Source organism: Panicum virgatum, chromosome 9K, assembly GCF_016808335.1.
Source record: "Panicum virgatum strain AP13 chromosome 9K, P.virgatum_v5, whole genome shotgun sequence".
In the NCBI taxonomy this organism is placed as follows: Eukaryota; Viridiplantae; Streptophyta; class Magnoliopsida; order Poales; family Poaceae; genus Panicum; species Panicum virgatum.
Genome location: NC_053144.1, coordinates 52,117,401 through 52,132,895, shown reverse-complemented (window position 1 = coordinate 52,132,895; position 15,495 = coordinate 52,117,401). Strand labels below are relative to the sequence as shown.

The 15,495-nt window shown below is 46.4% G+C and overlaps 1 protein-coding gene across 1 annotated transcript; it reads left to right on the top strand.

Moving 5' to 3' along the window:
- Window positions 1–7,430: 7,430 nt before the first annotated feature.
- Window positions 7,431–12,305, top strand: LOC120652146 (RRP15-like protein). The gene is made up of 8 exons (XM_039929881.1): window positions 7,431–8,027; window positions 8,168–8,269; window positions 8,368–8,449; window positions 8,572–8,591; window positions 9,066–9,126; window positions 10,232–10,326; window positions 11,869–11,961; window positions 12,103–12,305. The coding sequence occupies exons 1-8, from the start codon at window positions 7,443–7,445 to the stop codon at window positions 12,160–12,162; spliced, it is 1,098 nt and encodes a 365-aa protein (XP_039785815.1). The 5' UTR covers window positions 7,431–7,442; the 3' UTR covers window positions 12,163–12,305.
- Window positions 12,306–15,495: the final 3,190 nt, after the last annotated feature.

Genomic DNA, 15,495 nt, shown 5'->3' with positions numbered 1-15,495 from the left:
ACCGATGCTTAAATGGACTTTTGCCCAAAAACCAATGTTATAGGTTTTCTAATGATGAACAACTTTCGTGTTCAAAGTTTTTCGAGTCGGCACACAAAAATGGGAGAAAAAGTTGAATTCCGAAGCGTATAGGACATTTTCAAATGCACTCAAGTTTCAAATTTTAAATTTCAAACCATTGCTCAAATGAACTTTTGCCTAAAACAAAAGTTGTAGATCTCAAAATTTTAAGCAAGTTTGGTATTCAAAAGTTTTTCATTTAAGGCCATGAAGAAGAAGAAAAACTGAGTTTACGAACTGGGCTTTGGAACTTCGAGTTATTTACAGGAATGCCATCACCTCCATCCCCTCCACTGTTCACGCCGTTCGTCGCCGTCTCGTCGCCGGCACAACCACGCGTCGCCTCGTCGAACCATCTCGTCGCCGCTTAACCATCCAACGAAGCCAAGTTCGTTTTCTCCTCTCCGTTTCGCCTCTTCCAGAGCCGAGCTCCCTCCTCCCCGTCGCCCAGAGCGAACCTCGCCGCCCGCCATGGTCGCCGCCACGTCCATGGCCGTGCCCTCCTCCCTTAGGCCACGCCCCAAACCCCGTGCGCGCCCAGCTCCTCCCTCCCTCGCTGCGACTACAAAAGGGCAGAGCCTGACCCCACGCGCGCGACCAGTCCACCCCCTGCAGCGCCCTCCATTGATGGCGAGATCAGCTCGCCGTGGAGCCTTCCCTCCGCTCACGCATTGCCCGAACTAACAACCCCACTAGCACCCCCTCATCTGGGTGAAGCTCCTGGACCTGACCGTCTCCTCCAGAACGCGCAGGAGCGCCGCCGCCGGCGAGAACCCCCTCCGCCGTCCGCCGGACACCACGGGGAGCCCTACTACAGCCCTCTCCCGACGAGCTACGACCACCGTTAGGTGCGCCTTGAGCCCCTCTCTATTTCCCCCAACTTTCCCCTCGCCTCCAGGGCCGGACTTTGCCGGAAACGGCGCCTCCCATCCCTCCCCTGTGCTGAAACCCGACCAGGGACCTCCTATGAGAAGAAACGAAACTTCGGGGTCTAATATGTAAAAACACCCTCAAGACAGCAAACTTGTAAATTCCATATAAAATCGTAGAAAAATCATAAAAATACAAAATAAATTTTTATGGAATACTTAGAACAAGAACTACAAGTTTTGTTACAGTCACATGTTCAGATTCAGATTCTATTTTTATCCATAAATAAAGTTAGTTTAAATAGGACATAAATGTTCAAGAAGTTCTACTCAGTATCTGTTGATGATTTTTGGCTGGTAAATACTTTGTGGTATATATAGATTGGTGTAAAATTTTGAGCTCCAGATAACATATGTAACTAGATGAAAATCTAGCCTTTGCTAGATCTAGGATAAATCTTTGTATTTTTGTTCTGATTGTTACACTACAAATCTATGTATGAAACTTTTTCTCTGTGCTTAGCATACTATGTGAACACAACTATCCAGATTTGAACATTTTTAGATATGTGTAACTAGCTCTGTGATTTAATCCTTAGACATGGCACTATATCATGATAAATAGTTGTTTCATCTGAAAAAATCTGAAAATTTTACCATTGGTTAGTTTTGAGGAGAAAAACTTACCTGCAAAATTTGAGAGCCAAAAACCTTGTATAACTAGGGATATTAATTGCTCATGATATCATCTTGTCTAGATTGTTTATTTTGCACTGGCCTTTATATTGCATGTTTTTAGGTGAAAGTAGCACGGAATCATATCCTAGTTGTGTAGATTCTCCATAAAAAGTTTAGGGTTCATTACTTAATAAAATCTTAGTAGAATGGTATGTATAATTTAATCTTGATCTGTGCCACTATAACTTGCTTTATTTTTCATGCCCTGAGTAGTGCTCCTTTAAATTTGAAAAGTGTACAGTAGGCTCATCATCGGGTCATCAACACTCAGTTAAAATTTCATTACCAGAACTTGCATTTTTACCCTAGAGTTTTGTTTTTGTACACTAGTAGTAATAGATTCATGAGTTTTTATGATTTATTTGTTACATCAAATGACCTGAAAATTTTACTGCACACTAGTGACCCAGTAAAGCATCTCTCATAACAATATCAGCACCATTCTATGCTTTTAGCTTTAGCTATAGTTTTCTCTTGTTTTCCATGTGTTAATATGATGAAAAACACTTTTTCTGCATTTTTTTCTGTTCTAATATAAAAGAAAAGCAACACACCCAGCTCTTTTATGAATTAGTATAGATAAAATTCCTACTCTATAAATGACTGCCCAGGAAATGTTAATTAAGAAGTTTCACGACCAAACTCACTTTAGGTGGACTACAACTTTATCGTGAAGGAAAAATAATAAAACCTAAATCGTTAAACAAGTCGGAACTTTGCATTCATACATATGCATTGTTGCATTTCATTTAGTTATGATAGAAGAACCGCGTGAATGACGTGATATCAGAGCCGAGCCAGAAGATGGTGAATGGTGGATACGTCTAGAAGATGGACGGGTGGATCCTGATGTACAAGACCGAAGGAAACTGTTCGTTGAGCAATTCTCCTCTAACTAACACTGACCTAGTGTTAATCCCAGGCAAGCCCCGGAGCATGTCCTATCTATTTTAAATTTATGTAACTTATTATTGTTTCTATCTACTTGCGCATTTAAGTTTACAGGAGTTGCTTGGAACCTTAGCTGCATGATCCTAGGTACCTATGCTTGAACACTAGTATGTGTAGGTCGCTAGTTGGCGAAGTCGAGTGATTTCCTGTCACTCGCGAGAATTATAGGAGTTGAATGTCTACTACATGCTACAACTATAAGGCTCACGGGCGGGGTTGTGGTACTTGTGATATCCCGTCTGTTTAGTGAAAATTGATAAGGCCGCAGTGTGTGGTAGTGGTGGTTAAGCTTTTGAACGTACTAACCACATGCCGAGAAATATGGTAATCGGTAAGCTTAAGTACCTGATTGGCCCGGCGAGTGGACTTTACTTTCACCCTCTTTGAACTGGGTTCACATGCGGCCACATGCGAGTACAAGAAGGCGCATGCCAGGCGTGGATTCTTGTAGTCGAGGTGGGTGACCCTGATCCACAACCCGGAAAGAAAGGGGAAAAGTCGCATGGGCGAAGCGAGATGTCCATCCCCATGCGTGTGTGTTAGGTCTGCCTGGCCAGGTTAACAAATTCGATTCGAATCGTCCGTTTCTCACGGTTTTGGACTGCTTAACCCTTTCGCCACATCGAGTAAGAAGTGAAAGATGATGATGGTGAATATGGTTGATTGGATGATAAAAGATAATTGTTTTCACCATATATGCTATTGGATAGATACTCACCTAGAATGGTTAATTGAACTAGAACCTGCAAGCTAAAACATGCAATTAAGGATCTACTCTTACTGTTTTTCGGCAAACCAAACCCCTCAAGCCAAAAGCATTTCATGTCTAGATAAAGGGATAAGTATACCCTTAGTCGGGTAAGCCTTGCTGAGTATTAGTATACTCAGCCTTGCTTGTGGCTTTGTTTTTCAGGTGGTACATCTGAGGATGTGATTGACGTCATGTACGGGCTTCATCATGACGTCTTGTTTCGTCGCTAGACTATCGTTCATTTTCTGTCACTCTTGAACTCTGTTATACTTTTATAAATTCAAACTTGGTTTGTAATAATAATTCAATTTCATACTCTGTGCTTTAAAATTTATGGAATGTTGCATTCCTTGAACTGCTTTGTCGATCCTGTTTCAAGTGATTTAATCGGGATTTTACCCGATAGCACTCCCGGATGACTCCGTTTTAAGTGCGTGTTAACCCTAGTTACCGTTTCGGTGATGCTTAGCGCACTTAAGCCGGATTAATTTAGGCGGGGCTGCCACAATAGTGTGCATCCTCCATTGATGAGACAGACGTGAACAACAGGAGGTGGAATTGGAGCGGATGCAGCTACAGACCTTGCCACATGCAACAAATCAGCCGCTTACGGGAGGAAAAACTCACCTGCGGACCGCTAGCTACTGCGCATCCGCCGGCCGCCATTCATGCTCGCGCGGAACAGTGCCTGCACATGCTATCTGCACGGACGTTGTACAGGAGGCCGTGGGGGGGGGAGCGGGACATCGGGTATTTGTGATGCCGGTGGCCGTTGCCAGGGTTTCGTGGAGGTGAAAACTACGGGAGCAGGCAGCGCCGGGGGGCGGGGAGGGGGGAGGCAACACTGGCGGCCACCAGCGGGGCCCGCTCACTCGGTGCAGCGGCCGGCGACGGACCCTGCCGGGGCTTGCGTTTGGCGTTGTGCCCGGTGGCACCGTCGCTACCCGCCACCGTCTCGTGCGGTGAGGCGGCGGCATGGGGATGGAGCAGAGGAGGCCGCGCGAGCGCCACACTGCACGGGAGTGCCAAGGCAAAGGGGGAAAGGAGGACGAGAGCCCGCGCGGCGCAAGCAGCGCAGGCGCCGAGCTACGTTACCCTTGTCGGCGACGGAGAGGAGGCGGTTGGAAGGAGGAGGAGGAGAAGCTGGGGACGGGGATGGCGAGGAGGAGGAGCGGTGGGTCGGCGGCGGGGAGAAGGAGGAGGGTGGATGAGATGGCGGTGGAGAGGAGGAGAGGGGAGGACGAGACGGCGGCGTGGAGGAGGAGGAGGCAGGGTTGAGGCAGCGGCGGTGGGAAGGAGAGCCGTGGGATGCGCATCTTGTGGGCCAAATTATTTTAGCTGATGTGGACCAATTAGGTGGCGAGGAAGGGTGGGTCTTTAACATATATAGATAGAAATAGAAATTCAGGGCTCTTTTTTTTGTAAAATTTCCATCCATGGACTGCAGGTTGATTTCACCGAAGAACCACGGGGTTTTCATCAAATTTACGTCCCCAGATCGTCCATGCGTCCGTAGCGAGAAATCTTGTATGTTGCAGTCATCATACGTGTCAATATTGTGGTATATGCAGTGTGTAAATGTGTGAGGTGATTTAACCCGTCACCAATATACATTAAGCGGGTTGGTTTTGCAGAAGTCTTGGGGTGTTTTCTGTAGATTTGTTGTTCGTGGAGTGCAAATTGATTTCACCAAAGCTCATAGGGTTTTATGTGGAGCGACGTAGGTAAAGTGCGGGTTGATTTTATTAGAGTTCAGAGGTTTTTTTATTTGAAAAACTATAGTAGACCCCACATATAATTGGTTCCGTGGGCCCCACATTGTCGGGTCCTACAGGGCCCATGGTGGGGCCCACTTGTGGGACCCACATTGTCAGGTCCTACGGGGCCCACAGTGGGGCCCACATGTGGGACCCATGTCCACAGGTCCCACCTATGGGGTCAAATGCTCTAGAATTGTTGCCACCTCCTGGTGCAAGGAAATGCACGAGGATTAGTTATATAGATAGATAGATTATAATGCAATAATAACATGGTACTATATATGTATATATATATATTTTTAAAAAAGGTGGCATGTTTGTGTCGGGTACCATGATTAGGGGCACCCTAATCAGGGGACTAAAATCGCCCTAAAAATGAACGCATGCTGGACAACCAGGCCCACGAAGGCCTGCAGCCCCCTTCTAATCTGGAATAAAGGAAAGGACTCAAAGAAGCCCAGCACGCGGCCCGCGTACGCAGTGCGTCTCGTCCGCACCCCCTCGAACCCGCGGGGTGATCTCCGCCTCGCTCGAGGGCTCTCCGCTGAAGCCCTCGACCGCGCCCCGCGCCTCCGCCTCGCTCGAGGGTAGCGAGCCTACCCTCGAGAAAGCGGATCGTTACGCCCTAAGGAGCTGATTAGCCGGACTCCTGGGGTCCGACTCCATCTCACCGGACCAACGGTCCCGGACCCGCTTCTCGCTCGGGGACGGGTCCGGTGTCACCACGAGTCCCAGAGGTGGAAATGCTCAGCACCTATGGCCATGGACCCGGACCTCCGCAGATGGGTCCGGGACCTCCACGTGCCTATCCGGACCCCCGTGAGCTCTCGGCTCAGCTAGCTGCTCGGGAGGGGTCCGGAGCCGCCACGTGTCACGCGGATGCGGGCGCGGGCACAAGCCTTCCGCTGGAAGCTCCCTCACCCACCCGTATTAAGTGCGAGTGGTTGAGGCGTGCTCTTCTGATGCCGGGCAAAGCCACCCCTCGACAGAAAGGACAAACAGTCCTTCCACTCACCCGCCCGCCGTGGGGAGGCATTAATGCCAACCACTTCTCCACAGCGCCTGGGTCTGACGGTGCCAGGCCGCCATCCCCCACAGTGGCTGTGACCGGAGTCTTGTCCGTCAACTCCGGTCACTGCTCTACCATTCCGGACGCTGTGACGACACTGTGGGAACCTGCGACGCAGTGCAAAACGTGCTCGGCACTGCTCCAGCTACTATGCTGTCAACTCTCCGTGCCTCTTTCGTACTTTCCCTTCCGCGGAACCCCCGAACGGCATGGGCACGACTCTCGGAAGCGACTCCGGCCTTGACCAGGACAAGACCCTGGCTTGCAGGACCTTCGGAACGCCGCCACGCCGCCTGCTGGAGCCGCGCAGGACGCCGGCGTGATCTCCGCAAGACCAAAGGCGATGCCCAGGACGACAGCCACGCCCGGTGCCATACCCCACAGTGTACTTCCCACAGTGCTCGACCACTGCACCCCACGATTCGAGGAAAAGACGACGACTTTCATGACCCCCTGTGCATGTACACCGTCCCTCTTTGTGTCTATAAAAGGAGGAGGCGGGCGTTCCCTTAGTGGGGTCGGCCCATTCGGTAGGACACAACACTTCGCACTGCTGGCAGAGCACACACGCTCCTCTAAACCCCGATATTAGCACTCGCCTCAATCAACTCCTTCTCTAGCAGAGACTTGGGAGCTTCCCTCCCTCTCTTGCCTCGCCTGTACCCCCTACTGCAGGCACCCCCGGTGCAAGATAGTATAGTGCCCTCGCACACCCCTTTGCTGGACGTACGACCCCACGGCCGGAACCAGAATAAACCCGTGTGTTATTGTATTGCCTCTTGTATCAACATCTGGGACGAGGAACACGCAGTATCATCACTGGTTGGGTCCGGACCGCCGGGTCAGGGCACCGACAGTTTGGTTGCCTCCCCCACCCAAACGAACGTGGCATGCTTGGTTACCTCATGAAAAAGAGAAGATACATGGCATTTCCAGAATTACATGTTGGAACAAAAAAAAAACTACATGACATGGTAGGTGGGGCTTTGTAACGTGTCTTTTTTATTCTGTGCGCGTAGGTTAAACCTTAGCGGAAGAATATTTCTTTTATCCTTTAATTAAAATTGTTTTTACCCCTCAAAAAATTGTTTTCTTTCTCTTAAAATTAAAGGGAATTCATCTCTTTTGTGCATGTGCTGTTTACATTTTTTTTTTGAGTTACATGGCCCGTGACCGCGATCTGTTTTTGAGGGGGTTCTATCCGTTTGCAGGTTACTGGGCTGGGCCTCTTATAGGCCTCTGGCATGCCCGTGAGGCCCAGCCTGGCCATCCGACTGAAGAAAAACCAGCGGGAGGAGAGAAAGGCATCGCCGCCGCCGCCGCTCCGCTGCCGCACCCCAAGCTCTAAAACCCTAGTGGCTCCATCCATGGCCGCCGCTCCACAGGCTGTGTCGGCACCCCCGTCAGCCGCCCCCCCGAACCCCGGCAAGCTCAAGGCGCGGCCCAAGGGCAAGGGCAGCAAGAACAAGGCGAAGAAGAAGAAGCTCGCGCGCTCCGAGCAGGACGACTCCGTCCACCGCCAACGCAACAAGCCCAGCGCCAAGTTCCTCAAGCTGCTCCGGAAGCGCGCCCGCGACTACAACTCCGACGATGACGAGGAAGAGGAGCAGGAGCAGGAGCACCCGCGGAGTCCACGCCGCCGCCGCCGTGACGACGACGACGACGGCGGTGACGACGGCGAGGAGGCCCTCTCCCACTCCGACCAGGAGGAGGACGATGAGGAAGAGGGGGTCTCCACCTCTGCCGTCACCAGGTTCGAGCAGGGCTGCAGGGCGTTCCGCGTCGCTTTCCTCAAGATCATGAACAAGAAGCTCCCTGACGACCCCCTGGTAATTCCCCACCATTCCTTCCTTCCTTAAACATATATTTTTGATTTCTTCCTTTAGTGACTGATGCATATGAGCGAGCAACAAAAATGAAAGAGAAGAATATGTTAAGACTCTGCTGACGCGTTTCCCTCTCTGCCTAGGGTCCAATTCTGTCAGCGCACAAGAAATTGGTCGCCGCCAAGTTGGCCGAAGAAGCAGGAGAGCACAAGCCCAAAAGGGAGGCTAGAAAGGAGAAGCGAGTGGTATGGCTCTCACCTCCCTTGCACATTGGCTGTGCACTCTCATTGAAATGTATTTACTTTAAGCCATTTAATTTGCTCTGCTTTGGTGGGTGAAAAAGGCAGCAGAGAAGGGCCATGTCATTCCTAAAGACCACTTAGACAGCAAAGAGAAGGAACTCGTCAAGGTTGCTACAAAGGGGGGTAATGCGCTGTTTTCAATACCATGTTGTTTTGCCTATCTCCCGCTATAAATTTCACAAAAAATCACTCTGTTGCTCACTTGTCCTTTTTCCCCATGAATTTTCCGGCTGCTGAGGACTCAGTTGTCAGGCTGTTCAATGCGGTAAGCACACCAATCTTATCTCAATCTCAAAGTACATGTAGCTTGGCAAGTTACTTTTCTAAACTTAAACGAGTTGAGCTGCCAATTACTCCACCTCAAGTCCATTCTTTGCTTCGTCAATTGTTTTGGGTGTTTCATCAATCAATTATATGAAAGTGGGTAATATTCTAGGTCTTAGGACAGAGAATCCTATATTTTTTTTCTAAATGATTTACTCCACCTCAATTTGCATTCTTGCTTCCTTAATTGATTTGGGTGTTTAGGTAACTCAGGACAGATAACACTCTATTCCTTTCTGAAGCACAACGTTTTATGACCACTCCGTGTTTGTTCAACAGATACAGTTGTTTTGTCTAATGTCCAAAAGTGTCTTCACTTATGTACTAAAAATGATAGTGGAAAACAATTTATATTTATGAGAATATTTTTTGTACTGATTGGCTGATAGTTGTTGGCATTGCCTTTTCTTTCCAGGTGACCAAGGCACAGAAACCTCGGAAAGACTTGAACCCATCAAGAACTAAAGATGCCAAAGGTGTATTTTCACCTTCATGCTAGTATGCTGCAGCCATTGTTCCTCTGTTGTTTGTGAATTATTTTGTTCATTGTTGTTCTACATCTGCTAAAAATATGTTTTTGTGTACCATGTACAGAATTATGCATTAGCTAGCATATTTCTTACCTTCTTATAGGCTTTTAGTTCTTTTTGTATATTATGGATATTCTAATTAGTTTGTTTTGATTTTATATTAATTAATACATACTAATGTCCAACATGCTAAGTTCCTGCCCAAACACTTACTTGAGGGTGACTTTGTTTACTAGAACATCATGTATGGCTAGTATAATAATCAGTGTTCTAAAAAACGTTTTTAAACGTCGTTTAATCTTGATTAAACGCTGAACGGTGGCCAAGCGTTGCGTTTAATCACAGTGTCGTTTAATCACAACACACGTTTAATCATGTTCAATCTACGTTTAATCACAAAAAACTCTAAACCATAGGCAAGCGTTCGCCTAGCGTCTAGCGTTTTTTAGAACCTTGATAATAATGGTGCCTGGACTGTTGCATTTTTTTTCTCTACATTCTGGTTAGACATCTTACCAAACTGATCACCAGGAATATGTCAAGCCATATTAATTGATGGTACAATCACTAGACTAGTCAAGTTATTTGCTCTATGTATCCAAATTACATATGGGTCATGTCTTCCGTGGTTTTGAGTTATTAAAGAGTGAGCTGGTGCCCATTTGTGTAAGCCCTTATCTGATTAGGTCTCATGTGGCGGTCACAATCTTGAGCAGTGTAGGATTTTGTTAGCTAGACATATAAAAATCACAACAATTGAGGGTCCACTGAATATGATCTCTAGATTTATGATTCTATTTTTGTAAGCAGATGCACATTTGTTTGATAGCTCAAGAACATACAAATTAAGAGGCACAAGCAATATCAGCATCTGCTTTCCTTCCATTGCAGCGCAAAATCATATTATATTAAATTTATGATGTGTGTATTATGGTTATTTTTATACACTTCATTTTGAGAGACACCTACCACTCTATATTTCATTTTGAGATACACCCCACTCTATTATGATTTCCAAATATTCTGAAAAAAATCCTGATAATCCTGGCAGTTTTAGCAAAGGAAAGGAAAAACACCTTCCTCACGGAACTGGAGATGCCATCACATCAAGATAAAAAGAGCCAGGCACCTTCAAATTTCTCTAAGGTACCAACTGCTAATTATTTCTTGGGTGGCTCCTTGTATTCTCAAAATATGCCATGGATGTCCCGATGCCTTGTCAGATGACCCACATGCCATCATTAGCAAGTGTCGTAACTGTTGGACATGCATATATCCCTTGGAAGTGAGCATTCTGCGATGTTCTCTTTACTTAAAAAATCACTTCCCTAGTTTAAAACTTTAAATGTTTTTTATGATAGTATAAACTCAGATCTTAAAGTCAAAGTTAGTGCAACTCATGGGGATATCCGCTGCACTTTTGTTTGCTCAGTATTGCAGCTCAATTTGATACATTATCTAAAATTTACCAAACAGAATGACTGCAGAAGTAAAAAAATTCACATGGTGTTTTATTACTGGGAACCCATCACTGCTTTCTGTAGTTACATGTATGGCAGTATGGGTTGATGCGTGGGAAAATATTTCATACTGTTACTTGACATGAAATTTCAAGTAATATCCGTAGGCACTATCCATTATCCAGTTGAGTTTCAAAGCCCTTGGTTTGTGAAGCCCAAAACACATTGTACACTTCCTTTTCTGTTGAAGATTGGGTTGTTGAGATGAGGGGTTTTGCCATGTGGCATAAGGAGATCAGGAGATTTTGAGTAGCATGATTTGTACCTACTAGCTACAACCTCTCTTTAAGGTATATCAGCCATTTATGATTTAACTCATAGTTAATAAGCTGGATTTTTTCTAGCTAGCTAACCTGCTAGTCCATTGTTTGGGCAAGTTCCTTGCAATAAGGGTAACCACCCTTGATCAAGTTTTGAAAAAGTTGTGATTTATGCTGGGTGTGGCTCACCTGTTGCGCTTTTGCCTAAACCGGCAAACTGGATAGTACGGCTGACTAGATCTGGCAACCATGATCACATTGTAGGAGGAACCACTTTAGCAGCAGTAACCATGAACACCATGACAAGCACCACCTGCTTTCTGTGATCCCTTATCTCTATCTAACAAAGTTAAGTAGTTAACATGCATAATGTTCCCTTTGTGCTAGGCTGCTGCCTAGCCACCATAGGCAGACACTGCCCACAGCCAGTCTAGGGCATTTCAGATGACTGCACTTCACCAAAGCTCAGATGGTCAAGCACATATGGTTCAACCTCAGATTTTGCTAATGACTGTACTTTACAAAAGCCCATATTGTAATGCACATGGTTTAACCTCAGAATAGATTTCACTAACTTTCAGCGAGCAGATTATTTATGGTTCTAAGAAACCGTAGGTAGGTTTTTTTTTTTTGAAATGGTTTGCTATTAAAAATCATAATCTAACAGTTGACATGGCACATGGCAAGAATGACACGGCTGGACAGGAATTGGAAAACTAGCACCCTAGGGTTTTCTTAATCTAAACAAGAACTATTAGACATCAGGCGAAATTTTGCCTTCACAAATCAAAGACACATGATATTTAGTTACTCGTAGCCTTCTATTGCAATGGTTGGTTTTAAGCGAATCTTAATGCCTGGATCTTGATGTGGCTTGGAATTTCTCATAATTGATCTGCTTTTTCTAGCGTACTGGCAAAGACGAAGATGAGCCAGCATGGGCACCCCTGCGAGACACATACATGCTTGGTTCTAAATTAAAGGACTGGGACAAAATGAAGGTGATGCCCTCGTTATTTATATGCATCTCGTTATTTATTTGCACTTATTTTTTCATTTGGCATCCGTGCAACACTAATAGTTAAGTATGTCCACTGACTTGGCCTTGTTGATCTAACTGATTTCTTTTGTATCATGAGTAGGATTCTGCTGCGGAGACACAGGCAGAGGTTCCCTTAGGCGATTCGTCGGATGAGGAATAGGAATAGAATCTGTTTACTCGAAGTCATATTAGAGATTGATTCTGTTGCTATTCCGTTCTCGTTGTTTGTAAAGCGAGATGAGCTGTGTTCTGGATATTCAAATTATCAAATTCACATCCTCTCATTTGTGCGGGTTTTTTTTATGGGAATGTATCAGGTGCAAACCAACCTCTCCGTGCAAACTATGGAAACTTCAATCTGAGTCATTGGATCAACATCCAAGGGGTATAGGAGATTGGGTAATTTTACAATCTGGATCCGCCCTTGGATTGGGTAATCACACTTTTGTAAATCCCCCTCCCACCTCTCTGCGTCCCTCCCCTTGGATGTTGATCTAACAGTCCAGATTGAAGTTTCTATAGTTTGCACGGAGTGGTTGGTTTGCGCCTGATATGTTTCTTGCATTGTTTTGGCACTAAAATATAAAGTATATCTTATAGATGCATTAGCCTGGAGGCTTGGGATGGGTGGTTGTTTTCAACAGTCACCAGGTAGCCTGCTGTTGTGTCGCCTTTGTAAATTGTAAGGCTGGGGGTGTTCGGAAAAGTAGTAAGGCAGGAGAAAATCATTACTGCAGTATTTTTTTTGAGGAAATCATGAGAGGACTCCCCCTACTGTATATTTTTATATATGCTTTAAAGAAAGGAGTAACCAAGTACTGGAAAATTGAAAAAAACCGAACCAAAAAAAGGTCAACTGTTGCAAAAAGCTCTGTAGCCATGATCCAATTCCGTGGAGATATGCCTTTGCGCTGTGCATAACACGAGCAATGTCACGGCCGACTGGGCTACTGTAGCACCGCGGAGCTCAGCTCCTTCGTCCCAAACTGAAAGTAGAGAGGGAGCCGAACCTGTTTAAATAGCCGGTCTCTGGGAAGTTAATAAATCCGGTTCGAATTTTTTGCGCGAAGCGAGAACGAAAGCGCAAGAGAGTTATTTAGCAGGTGTGATTTACTCAACGTGTAGAGTAGATCTTAGCCGTTATCCCAGGCCGGGTCGTTACAAGCAAACTCCTTCCTAAAAATCTCGTTGCTGCATTGTACTGATGGCTGAATTCCTTGCAGCGATGTCATAGTGTTGTGTGATCCAAATAACCTAAACATAGGCTTTTTTGTCGTTGAATTAAGAGTTCAATTCATCGCGCTAGTGGCATTGATCCTGAGAGAAGGTAGGAAAGAAGATGATAGCGAGGGCTAGAGCTGCAATTGAAGTCTAATGTTGTTTAATTAGTCTGTTGCAGTTTGAATGCATATAGATTTGAAATAAGAAACGCTCGATAGTCAGCTGTAATGTTCTTAGCTTTTAAACATTATATATTATTTTTGAAAAAAGAGAACATTAGACAATAGCAAGTGGTGCAGGAGATCTACCAAGAGTACGGGCTGTGCAACAACCACCTCATGCACGGTGCACATGGAGGTTAGTGTAAAATGGATGGTGTTTCCGTGTTTGGCCCGTGTCCGCCGAGGAAGTGCAGGAGTACGTGCAGGTGACGGGCAGCCAATCACCTGATGTGCCGAGAAGAGCAGGGGAAGAATTGAAGCTTCAGTGGAAAAAGCTATGCTGCGCGTCAGGCTGAATTAGATAAAGAGCAAAAGGCTGAGTTAGGTGAAGACATAATGTATATAGTTAATTAGCACAGTATCGTTCTTGTGGCTGTATGTACAGTATCATTCGTACTGTTACTTGACATGAAATTTCAAGTAATGTATGCAGTGCCCTATCCATTATTGACTTGAGTTTCAGATTAAACCCCTTGGTATTCCTTTGGTCTAAAAAAACCCCTTGGTATTGTGAAGCCCAAAACACATTGTACACACTCCCTTTTCTGTTGAAGATTGGGTTAGTTGTTGAGATGAGGAGTCCGGGCTTGTTTTTTCCCGCGGGAAAAGAAAGAAAAAGGAGTGGTGGCTGGTTTAGCCCGTGGCACGTGTCCGAGGCGCGAACGTGTGATCCCGCGTGTGCCGGTGCTGCCGTCGTGTCCGGCTGGCGGGCCGAGACATTGTAGATGCTCGTGGCCATGAGATGAGATTGGCAAGCGTACGTGAGGTGCACGTACAAAAGCTAAGCACGAGCACGACGTGTACCCTGAGCCCTACTAAGATAGCATTACTGTATATAGTGTACTGTACTCGTAGCTAATAGCAGTAGTACAGTACAATCATGGCATGCGACAGATCAATTTCATCAGATCCGCATCCACCGCGCGATGGTGCATGCCCCTGTGTCCCCGGCTGGCTCTTGCATTGATTTCTTATGCCATTTCGTATTCCCGATACGTCCATGGCGGGGAGCCGGCCGGCCGGGGATGGCGACGGCTCGGGTGAGCCAGCCCTGCCTATAGATGTCCAAACGTGCCGCACGGCACGACACGGCACGAACACGGCTCGCCACGATTGAGCACGGCATGCCGAGGCACGGTTGGCTAATCGTGTCGTGCCGTGCCCGCACGTCGTGCCGCCGCCGCGGCCCAGGCACGGCACGACGCGCGTGTGGTCGTGCCGTACCGGCACGATGGGCACAGCGGCCTGGCATGCTTGTGCCGACCCGGGCTTGACGGTGTGGCAGAACCACTTGAATTACCCCGGCTCAAGTGCGCTGGCAATCACCATAAATGTAACACCGGCTCAAACGCACTTCAAATGGAACAATTCTTGGTCTGTCGGGTAACGTCCCGATACAACCATCAGTTCTCGGATCGAACAAGCATACCCCGCACGAAGGCGAGTCCAGAGATATTACAACCATACATATTTTACAACAAGTTTCAAAGTACTTATTACAGACCCAAACTTATTAAAGCATTATACAAGACGTAAGTTTCATGTTCAGAGTTTAAGCAGCGGAAAGAAAACATGACGGCTATAACACGTCGCAAAAACATACCAAGCTAGTCCAAGCAAGGTATCACTCATTGGGGTCATTGCTGGTCGAAGACGGATCCCATTCTACGGACCAGCCAGGAGGCAAAGAGCAGAGCCAAGACAGACTAGCGATCTGGTCCTCAAAACTCATACCTGAAAAAGGTTTCAACAGCAAGTCTGAGTATTCTAATACTCAGCAAGACTTAACCGTCAACGGGTATACATAGCCCACCTAACTAGACTATGCAGGGTTCTGTGAGGCTCTGGTTTTCCTTTTGCTGAAAAGCAATAAAGAGTAGGTCCTTACTTCACATTTTAGCTTTCCATATTCTAGTTGATTAACCATTCTATGTAAGCAACTAATCCTATCCAACCATGGTAGAACTTTAGTCAAACATCAAGATTGATCATAGTAATGTTGCTCTTATTACTCTGTGTGGCAAAGGGATCAAGCAGTTCCAAACCGTGAG

What these genes read in the sequence shown, in the direction of transcription:
- LOC120652146 (XM_039929881.1), top strand. Translation starts at nt 7,443, where the DNA reads ATGCCCGTGAGGCCCAGCCTGGCCATCCGACTGAAGAAAAACCAGCGG. An exon ending in AGCTCCCTGACGACCCCCTG is followed by an intron (nt 8,028 to 8,167) that starts GTAATTCCCCAC and finishes CTCTCTGCCTAG; the next exon opens with GGTCCAATTCTGTCAGCGCA. An exon ending in TTGTCAGGCTGTTCAATGCG is followed by an intron (nt 8,592 to 9,065) that starts GTAAGCACACCA and finishes TTTTCTTTCCAG; the next exon opens with GTGACCAAGGCACAGAAACC.